The sequence below is a fragment of the Pavona decussata genome, unplaced genomic scaffold, assembly GCF_977016875.1.
Source record: "Pavona decussata unplaced genomic scaffold, jaPavDecu1.1 SCAFFOLD_102, whole genome shotgun sequence".
Lineage (NCBI taxonomy): Eukaryota > Metazoa > Cnidaria > Anthozoa > Scleractinia > Agariciidae > Pavona > Pavona decussata.
This window is the reverse complement of record NW_028145517.1, coordinates 5,762,771-5,773,833: the sequence shown is the minus strand read 5'-3', so window position 1 is coordinate 5,773,833 and position 11,063 is coordinate 5,762,771. Positions and strand designations below refer to the sequence as shown.

Sequence of the window (11,063 nt, the reverse complement as noted above, 5' to 3'; positions counted from 1 at the left end):
AAGACGAATGACTTACTCACTTATTCCCTGCTACTCCCAGAGGGAGCATAGGTCCATGGAAACTACCCGACATCTCAATCTCTTTTGGGCTAGCGTTCAAGACGAATAACGGAAGATATTTCGTCCAGGGCTGAGTTGCTTGAAGCATGGTTAGCGCTAACCATTGGTTAAGAGGCATTAAAACCTATAGGTTGTCATGGCATTTAACCCGGGTTAGCGCTAACCATGCTTCGAGCAACTGGGCCCAGACGGACAATGCGTCCTTTAGTATAAAAACGGCCAATAACAGAAAGGAAAGGCAAATGCTCTATTTGCTATTGTGATGGTCAGAGGGTTGGTAGACAGAAAGGATTGATATAAAAATAAATATCAAAAGGTGTCAAACATGATAAGCAGACATCAAGATTTAAGTTTTTCATAGCGAATTTGCAAATTCAAACCCACTAGGTTTTCGGTTGAAGACAAGTTACCAGTCAACAGGAGCACAATTTTCGTCGAGGTAGAACTTAAAATTACGCCCCTTGCTGCAGTAGGCGCCGCTGGTTTGCTAATGAAATTTGTTGGAATATTTAGTTCACGAGGATTCAATGAGTTGTGAAAAGTTATTAACTTTTAACTTGGTTTCTGCAGAGACACCAAATTTAAATCGGCCAAAAATGAAAATATTTCGTCCAGACGGATAATGCGTCCTTTAGTATAAAACTGACGGCCAATGACAGAAAGGAAAGGCAATGCTCTATTTAGAGGGCTAGTAAACAGAAAGGATTGATATAAAAATAAATACCATAAGATGTCAAACATGATAAGCAGACATGAAGATTTATGAATCATCCAAGCGAATTTGCAACTTCAAACCCATTAGGTTTTCGGTTGAAGAGAAGTTGCCAAGTTACCAGTCAACAGGTGCACAATTTTCGTCGAGGTAGAACTTAAAATTACGCGCCATGCTGCAGTAGGCGCCGCTGGTTTGCTGAAGAAATTTGTTGAATATTTAGTTCTCGAAAGTTCCAAGGGTCTTGAAATATTATTAACGTTTAACTTGGTTTCTGCGGTGACAACAAACTTGAACAACAAATATGAAGGCCGCTACGCGAAATATTTATTCCTGGAAAATACAAAGAAAAAACAAACAGAAAACAGTACCCCTTGCTGAAGAAGGAGCAGCAACAAAATGGCACAAGTTAGAAATTTCATTTTCCCAACGTGAAATAACGAAGTTTAATTTAATTTCATAACACCCATTAAAAGTACCTCACTATATGCTAATGAAACTTGTTGTGGCGGACATTTCGGCTTCACAAAGGTTCCAAATGTTGTTGTCGACATGGCGAAGTTTTCGCGCACAGTTCACGCTCTACCTTTACTGTGGCCTCTTTTGATTTGTGTTACAATCTTAACTCCATATATCATAGCAGTATCAATGGACCATGTGTACCCATTTTTACCAAGCATAAGTAAAACAGCATCCTTTCAACCCGAGGGATCCATCTTTGGTTTTCTGATGGCGATTGTGGCGTTCTTCGGCCTAATTGCGATATTCTGTCGTTATCTTCAACTCGACGGAATTCGAGGTGATTGCGAGCAAAATACTTCACGGAGGGTGAAGTTTTTCAACAAGGTTTCTATGCCATTTGGCCTTTCCTGTTTCGTGGGTGTTGTGATAGTGGCGAATTTTCGATCTGGTGAGGTATGTCAATTAATTTTTTCTAGATCACTAGTGAGATGAAACCACGTGAATTTCCTTTATATGAGAATGTTAGACGGACGATCCGTCTGATCATCCGTTCCATGAGACGGAATTGAGCACGAATTTTGCGTCTGAGACGGATAATCTGTCTTCTGTGAGTTTCCAGTTTCAGGCACTAGAACAAATGATTCGTCAGAGAGGTTACCTATCTGGGCTGATCTTTTGAATTTCGGTACTCGATCAGTCAGGTTATGTCCCAATCGATCAGTTGTGTTTTTACCGATCGGTTGTGTTTTAATCGTTGGTTGTGGTTTATTCGATCAGTGTTGTTTTAATCGATCGGTTAAGTTTCAGGATCGATCAGTTGTGTGTCACAAGGACTATTTCTCGGTAGTGTTAAAAAGGAACTCATGATCAATTTCTTAGAAATTGAAAATTATTCTCAGTTGCACGTGAATTACTCGTAGACATGAACGTTTATTCAGCCGAGTTTTTTTTTTTTTTTTTTGACTTTAAAAACGTAAGTGTAATTGATAAAGGCGACCACCGAGTGTAAAAAACAGTCTTGACTTATGGCATACTGCCATAACTAACGAAGCAGTTAACACATGGTTACATACCATAACATAGGCAATATCTGACTCTTTTGAAATAGCAACTCGTGATTAGTCGAGTTCGTAGGTTATTTTGGAATAAAAGCCGAGTCAAACACAACTCATTAGCGTAGAGCGAAAGTTAACTAAAGTTCTCAGTGATCTTTATTGCGTTATGAACGAAAGCTTTTTAAATACAGTTTTCTAGGATTTTCCCGTTCTAACCGACTTTCGGTAAACATAGCTTCCATCGAGGAGGTAGTAATAATTGCAAAGTTCCAGCGCAATATCCTATAACCAACTCGTAGTTACGAAACTTTTGAATGCAGGGCGACCACACGACCCACAAGTAAACCGTTTAAACTACTTCAGAAGCACTGGCGTAAATAATGAATATTTTTGAAAAGGAAACGATTATTGAACGAAACGAGATACATTGATCGTATATGCAGAAATCTGTCGAAAAATAGATCTGGAAAGACTTGAGACCAGTTCGAAAAAGGGATGTGATGATCGATTCCAACAAGCAAGGCGGTAAATTGAAAATTGAGAGCTTGTTCTGCGATCGGTTTGAGCGTTTTCAGAAATCATAGTGTTGCTTAATAAAGGCGAAACAAAAAATGTTTGAAATTAACATTTTTCTGAACTTTGCTACACCCTAAGCTTCCGGTATCGATCCGTTACGTGTCACAAGGACTATTTCTCTGTAGTGTTCAGACCAGTTCGAAAAAGGGATGTGATGATCGATTCCAACAAGCAAAAGCAAGGTAGTAAATTGAAAATTGAGAGCTCGTTCTGCAATCGGTTTGAACGTTTTCAATGAATGATTTGCCAGTAATCAGATACCTATGTTATGCGCACAGGATTCTGAGATTGCCAGAGGGGCAAACATTGCAAGTCGCCAGAAAGAAATGTATGGCATAAAGTTGTTTCTTCGTCAAAAGCATTTTCGCCGTGATTTTGTGAGAAGCGGAGGTGACTAATGTTGGTGCGTGGAAATTGTAAGATTTTGTGTTATAACTGGGATGAAATCTATCGATAAATGCGAAATGTTGATTGTGCAATCTACTGAATCTACATCAAGTAATGGTGACCAATAGTCTCGAAAAAATACAAACGTAGGTATTAATTTGAGGGGATTGACTCAATAAAGCCTTTTCAGTTGTAACACCCTATGCCAGGCGGTGATCACTGTGCTGTATGAGGTGTATAAATATAGGGTTGACAAGCCTTCGCGCTCACGTGCGTGTTTTAGTTTTGCCCTCACGGGTATATCGTTTTGAGAACGCCTACAGAATGATTTAACAAATAGATTCCATTTTGCCGTGGGCCTGTACTCTGATAACGTACAGATGACGTCAAAACGTGGTGAGAACAAAGAAGTACGCGCGTGACTGATGTTCTCACCACGTTTTGACGTCCTCTGTGCGTTATCAGAGTACAGGCCCACGGCAAAATGGAACCTATTTGTTTTATACAATAACCAAGACATTTCAACACATTTCGTGAGCGAGGATCGCGTTGCCTGAGCTGAGTCAAAACAGGCTTTCCAGCAAACTCAGTTTTAGACTACTACACACCCCCGGGGGGGGGGGGGGGTACCCCCTTATAAGAGGCTAATGGGGATGTGCCGCTAGATAGGGTCGCATTTTCACGACTGGATTGACTAGAATGGGGTTGCATTTTCAGTAGAGTTACTAGAATGGGGTCGCACATTTTCGGATTTTTGGGGTAAGAAAAAAAAATAAATAGAAAGTGACTTAGTTGGGATCGCGAGAATTACATTTTCCCAAAAAGTGACTAAGATGGGGTCTATAACTGGCCATAAAAAAAGACTATAATGGGGCAGGGGCTCTGAGAGGCCAGCGGCACATACCCAGCAAAACTGAACCCAAGTACCCCCCCCCCCCCCCCCCCCCCGGGCTACACACATGCAATTGCGACCTTCTAAATTAGAGTATAATCCGAAAGAATTTCACTAACAATATTTTCAAAACTGACCTTTATTCCAGAAGGAAATCCTGACCCCAAAATTTTACAGCATGTAAGTCACTTCACTGCGATTTGTAATCGATTACTCGCCATTAAGCTGACCGGATTTCTATCGGCGACATATTTCGACAAATATTTGCTTCCTTTTCACGTCACAACAAAGTTCTCCTATCCTGGTTGTGGTCACTCTCAACGGTCTTTGTCCAATCTTTTAATGGGCAGTTTTCCTTTCCTGGGAAAAATTTGCCTGTGTTTGTCCGCTACTCGCAAAAACAGTTTGCAAAACTTTGTTGACCAGTCGCTCTCGCTGGACTCGAGACTCTGATCACGCGCTGGTCACACCACTCGATGACGTCAATCGTGCGTCTATACTCTAACCACACACTCCTCTAGACCAATCAAAACGCGAGGTTTACACAGTTAATTGTATAATAGACAATTATCCTGAGTTAGCATTCTCGTTGCTCTGGCCAGGGGAGATTTCCCCGTGTTAAGTATCACTGGTTTCAACCCTCCACAGCGCAATAATTCGGTAATTTCCATACCCTAGCACAATAATTTCTCTCCTTTGTTTGGGTAAAATTTCAGCAGCCATGAAGTTTTAACACACGTACGTAACTAAAAAGAAAGCAATCTCGACACACATAATTACAACTGAAAAGGCTTTATTGAGTCAATCCCCTCAAATTTACACCTAAGCAGCCTAACTTTGTACTTTTTCAATACAATAACTTGATGTAGATTCAGTAGATTTCACAATCAACCTTACGCAAGAGTGTTTATCGATAGATTTCATCGCATCAACCACACAAAAACTTACAATTTCCACGCACAAACATTAGTCACCTCCGCTTCTCACAAAATCACTGCAAAAATGCGTTACTCTTTGTCCAAAACCACTGCTTTTGACAAAGAAACAACTTTACGCCATACAGTTTCTTTCTAGCGACTAGCAATGTTTGCCCCCTGGCAATCGCAAAATCCTTTGCGCATACATGAGTCTCTGATTACTGGCAAATCATTCATTGAAATCAATTTGTGTATCTTAATTAGGGTGAAACCGGCTAAAAATGTTTGAAACATTTTTTTGAACTTCGCTTCACCCTTAGCAACGCTACCTTTTAAAACACCAAAACCGGGACAACTGATTAATTCGTTGCTCAACTTCACTCGCAAATGAACAGGTAGAAGCTTTCCAGAAACTGACACAGAGGATCATTCAGCGTAGCCTAAAAAAAATGCTTTGTACCGCGACGTTTCTTTTATTTTCTTTAAGTAGTTAACAGACCCTTTCAAGGGCTTTTGCCCTGATGACAACGATTTAACTGCATTGTTAGCAAGCTTAGCTTTTAATGCCGAACAATGAACGGGAAACAGGTAATCCCGAGTAGCCGAGGTAGCTCCATGGTAACCAATCACAGCAATAGGATTTGCTTTCTCTTGCGGCTGAGGCTACTGCATTTGAATTCACCGGGAGTGAATTTTAAATCATTTCCATTTCTAACGAATTTTCACATTCTTTTCACTTTAGAAATATAGCGGAACAGTTCATTTTCCGGGGAGTGCATTACTGCTTTTCAGCGGAGTACTCTATTACTGGTTCCAGACCTTTATCAGCTACCACACGATCAAAGTTGGGCTTAATACCAAATGCATGTTTGTCTTCCGCTTAGCTGTTTGTTGTATCATGACCTTCACTGGGGTGGGATATCCCTTCCTTAAATTGTTTTCCTACAAGATGTTCAATGGCGACGAAGGCACGGCAAAATGGAAGCCCAAAGATGGCGGTTATACGTTTCACGTGATCAACACTGCCCAAGAATGGATCACTGTCCTGGGTTTAGCGATGTACGCTGTGTCGTTTCACAAAGAGTTTCAAAACTTTTCCGTTGAAGTTCGCTGTGTTGAAAACGATGAAGTGGAACCTATCAAGAGTAGAGAGTACTCGCCGATAAAACAGAAAGAAGACCCTGAATATGAATGAGACAATTCTTATTTAACGGACAGAGAGGACACGAGTATAGTTCACATTGTGGTAAAATACTGGAAGTCCTTGTTCAGTTGTCCCTTAAAAACACTCGGTATCTATATTATTAAGATTTTAGGTTTTTTTTGTGCGGGGAGGAGAGGGTAGGGATGGGGGACTCAGTTAAGGAATAAGTGGTAAGAGTAGACAAAAAAATTGATGTCTTTTAAGTTATCATGAATCAATAAATACACGGAAGCTGTGAAGCTTACTTTCTGTTTTATAACAAAATGTTACTAGGTGTTCTTAGCTTCTTTTCAACTTCAAAGCACTTTTCTCTCACGATCATACATAAGCTGTAGTTCATTTCTGGAGGTGCATTCCATAATTTATGGCAAATGCATGTGTACCTCAATGTACGGTTTTAAATGCTTAATTCCCCCATTAACCAGCTTTCAGCTTTCATTTTTTTAATCAAAGTAATTCCGTATTTTCCAAAGTTGGCGAAACAAGAAGGAAGGAAACATTTCTTATTTACTTCTGATTATATTAGGTATATTGATAACCTTTTCATGTGAGATGTCCCCAGAAAGCAGGAAAAACTGGCTGAAGTCGTCATTACATTCACGGTGACACAACTACCATGAAACTAAGCTCTCAACGCACAAATTTTCAGTGATATATAATAATTCAAACAAGCCGGCACTACGTGAAAGCACTGCTTGGTAGCTTTCATTTGAATCAGAGTTCAAATTTTCACAGTTTCACATGTTAGTTAATTAGAATCACCTTGTGCGGCGTAAAATATATTCTATACAGTATCGATTTAACAATTTCACATCATAAGGACTCACATATAAATCACCGGGAGTTACTGAGTTAAACCATTTCCGTTATCTAATGAAGTTTTTGTAGCAGCCTAGTTTAATACTGGTTCCAGACCCCTATAAGCTACCAAACGATTAAAGTTGGCCTTAATACCAAATGCATGTTTGTCTTCCGCTTAGCTGTGTGTTGTCTCATGAACTTCTCAGGGGTGGGGTATCCCTTCTTTAAATGGTTTTCATACACGATGTTGACTGGCGATGAAGTGCGTTGAACACTGGAAGCCAAACAATGGTGGTTATACTTTTCACGTGATTAAGGTGGCCGAATACAGTTTTTTAGTGTACAGGTGTTAGAAGACGTTATTTGGAAACTATGTACTTCTGGGCGCCCAAAATTGGTATGGTGTAAGACTAACTAAGAAAGAATGGATTTTTGTACGTCTTGTCGAGCTAAGTACCGTTTCCATGGCAGCGCAGCGAACTATTAAACGTCCATATATTGTAGGTTTCCTTTATTTTTAGAAAATGTACTCATTAGATTTTTTCCATTTTTTGTATCCAGATAAACTCACAAAGCACTGACACAGTTGCACTATTTTCATGTAATTTTAACAGACAGATCTCCTGTAAATATTGATTTTGCATTTTAATGTTTTGTGAAGATACCCTCTGTTAGATTTAGGTTTCTCTTTGTAGGCAATTTACGCTCTTAGGGAACTATTTTCATGCCAAATTTTACGAAATTCTAATGAGCGGTTCCTTAGAAAACAGTTCATTTCCACGAAAACAACCAGTCGCAATTTTTTGGTCAAATGCGCATGCGTGGCTTTAATTGGGTTTCATGGCAAAGTTGAAAAGCATGCAAAAGGTCTCGGTGAATGACTTTTTTGCTCGGAAAGAAAAGAAAAAGAGTCCAGAAACAAGAAACTTAGTTATTTAGGATCAAAACTTACCTTTATTATCCATTTCATGTGAAATTGAGGGATCACTTTATCGACCGCCGTATTTACGTACCACAACCCTAGCGCGTGCTTAATAGTATCACTAACAGAATCTGTAAAGCGCGCGCAAACTGTGTTCGGCCACCTTAAACAGCGCCCGGAGAATGGATCGCTTGCCTGAGTTTGTCGATGTGCGCTGTGTCGTTTAACAAAGAGTTTCAAAAGTTTTCGGTTGAAGTTTGCTGTGTTGAAAACGATGAAAGGGAAACTGTCAAGAACACAGAGTACTCACCGATAAAACAAAGCGAAAACATTGAATATTAATGAGGTGATTTTCATTTAAGGCATCTACGGCAGAGAGGGAACACGACTGAAGTTCACCCAGTGATGAATTTTTCATCGATTCTTACCACTCTTGATAACTATATTGTTAATTTTTCAGAGTTTTGAGGGGGAAGGGGAGGGATGGAGGGCTAGCTTATAAAGAATGGCTGTTTTTATACTAGAGGACACATTATCCGTCTGGACAAACTTGGGCAAACATTTGTTGTTCGTCTGGTTATTCGTCTCTAGTATGAAGACGCGGGCACAAGACGCATTATCCGTCTTGGCGAACTATTTTCCGTTGTGCGTCGTTCAAGACGAGTGACTTACTCACTTATTCTCTGCTACTCCCAGTGGAACATAGGTCCATGGAAACTACCCGCCATCTCAATCTGTTTTGGGCTAGCGTTCAAGACGAATAACGGAAGATATTTCGTCAATAGTATAAAAACGGCCATTCTTTACTGATAAGTTAGTCCTCCATCCCTCCCCTTCCCCCTCAAAACCCTGAAAAATTAACAATATAGTTATATAAGAGTGGTAAGAACCAGTGAAAAATTCATCACTGGGTGAACTTCAGTCGTGTTCCCTCTCTGCCGTAGATGCCTTAAATGAAAATCATCTCATTAATATTCAATGTTTTCGCTTTGTTTTATCGGTGAGTACTCTGTGTTCTTGACAGTTTCCTTTTCATCGTTTTCAACACAGTAAACTTCAACGAAAAACTTTATTCTAAGGGATTCTGACTTGACGGCAACTTTTCAGTTAGGTTTCTCATTGCACTGATATTAAAAACGTGTATTAACACCGATAACCCAATCGCTATTTGAATATAACGTTTACTAAAGACGGCTCATCCGTCCAGAGATAGATAACTTCTCTGACGAATCATTTGTTCTAGTGCCTGAAACTGGAAACTCACAGAAGACAGATTATCCGTCTCAGACGTTTTACATTCGTCCTCAATTCCGTCTCATGGAACGGGTAATCAGACGGATTGTTCGTCAAACATTCTCACATAAAGGAAATTCACGTGGTTTCATCTCACTAGTGATCTAGAAAAAATTAATTGACATACCTCACCAGATCGAAAATTCGCCACTATCACAGCACCCACGAAACAGGAAAGGCCAAATGGCAAAGAAACCTTGTTGAAAAACTTCACCCTCCGTGAAGTATTTTGCTCGCAATCACCTCGAATTCCGTCGAGTTGAAGCCATTAAGCCGAAGAACGCTACAATCGCCATCAGAAAACCAAAGATGGATCCCTCGGGCTGAAAGGATGCTGTTTTACTAATGCTTGGTAAAAACGGGTACACATGGTCCATTGATACTGCTATGATATATGGAGTTAAGATTGTAACACAAGTCAAAAGAGGCCACAGTAAAGGTAGAACGTGAACTGTGCGCGAAAACTTCGCCATGTCGACATTTGGAACCTTTGTGAAGCCGAAATGTTACAACAAATTTCATTAGCCTATAGTTAGGTACTTTTAAAAGGTGTTATGAAATTAAATTATGCCTAACTATATTACACGTTAGGGAAATGAAATTTCTGACTAGTACCATTTTGTTGCTGCTCCTTCTTCAGCAAGGGGTATTTTTTTCTGTTTGTTTTTCTTTGTATTCTCCAGGAATAAATATTTCGCGTAGGGGCGTCCATTTTTTAGCCGATTTAAATTTGGTGTCACCACAGAAACCAAGTTAAAAGTTTTTCCGTCTATATGTTCCTTTCTTTTGCTTTGCTTTTTTTGGCAAGGTGTTCGAGATCTACAAAACATTATTAAACTTGGATAACATATCATTCTCCTGTTAATTGACACCAAAATTTGAAATATGACATCAATGAACGTTCGAAATGTTTTCCTCATTGGAATGTTCATTAGTGGGAAAGTGACAATTAAGGCCTGGCTAAACTAGGAAACATTGTTGCGGAAACATTGTTTCTTGTTATGTTTCCGAGGTGGCTAAACTAGCGGGAAGAAAACAAAACTTTTTGCTGCCCGGATGGCTAAACGAGGAAACATTGTTTCGGAACGCATGTGCATAATAATAAACTAACTTTGTTGCTAGGAAACATTTTAATGAGCAGCACTGGAAACTAGTCACCATTGCTTTCACGGTGGCTAAACTGGGAAACATATGTTTCGAAAGCAAAATTTGTGTCCGGGTAGCAAAAATGTTTTTGACCTGAGGCAAAAACATTTTCTTGTTTCCGAGCAGCAAAATTTGTTTCCGCAACATATGTTTCCCGCGCGGCTAAACTGGGAAACATTTGCCTCCGCAACAGTGTTTCCGCAACAATGTTTCCCAGTTTAGCCAGACCTTTAGAATTGTATAGCAGCACTGAAAATGTCACTTTTAGGTAGAGTATTATCTACACGTTTTTTGTTTACTTATTTTTCAGTGTGTACCGAAATTTGTAATTAACCAAAAACTAGCCTCGGTAGCGTCCTCGTTGATCACAGTGCTTCCACTGAAAAGGTTTACCCTGTCAGTTTAAATATATAATTTTGTTCTACTATTTTTACTTTTGTATTAATCTCTGAAAAAGTCATTTTCAAACACAACCAGACAGCCTATGGCAACATGGATTGCAAACTTGAAAAAAGTGGCCAATTTTTGAAGTTTTTCCTATGTATTTTGGAGAAATCGCTATGTTAAGGGACAGATTTTAGTGACGCAGAGTCGACAAGGATAGGTGTCCAAACTTGCTTTATTTGCCTAAAGAGT

General features: G+C 39.6%; 1 protein-coding gene across 1 annotated transcript; it reads left to right on the top strand.

Moving 5' to 3' along the window:
* The first annotated feature begins 866 nt into the window (after window positions 1-866).
* LOC146471878 (DNA damage-regulated autophagy modulator protein 1-like) lies at window positions 867-7,227 on the top strand. Its single transcript, XM_085120848.1, has 2 exons — window positions 867-1,687; window positions 5,804-7,227. The coding sequence occupies exons 1-2, from the start codon at window positions 1,325-1,327 to the stop codon at window positions 6,254-6,256; spliced, it is 816 nt and encodes a 271-aa protein (XP_084976974.1). The 5' UTR covers window positions 867-1,324; the 3' UTR covers window positions 6,257-7,227.
* The last annotated feature ends 3,836 nt before the right edge of the window (window positions 7,228-11,063 follow it).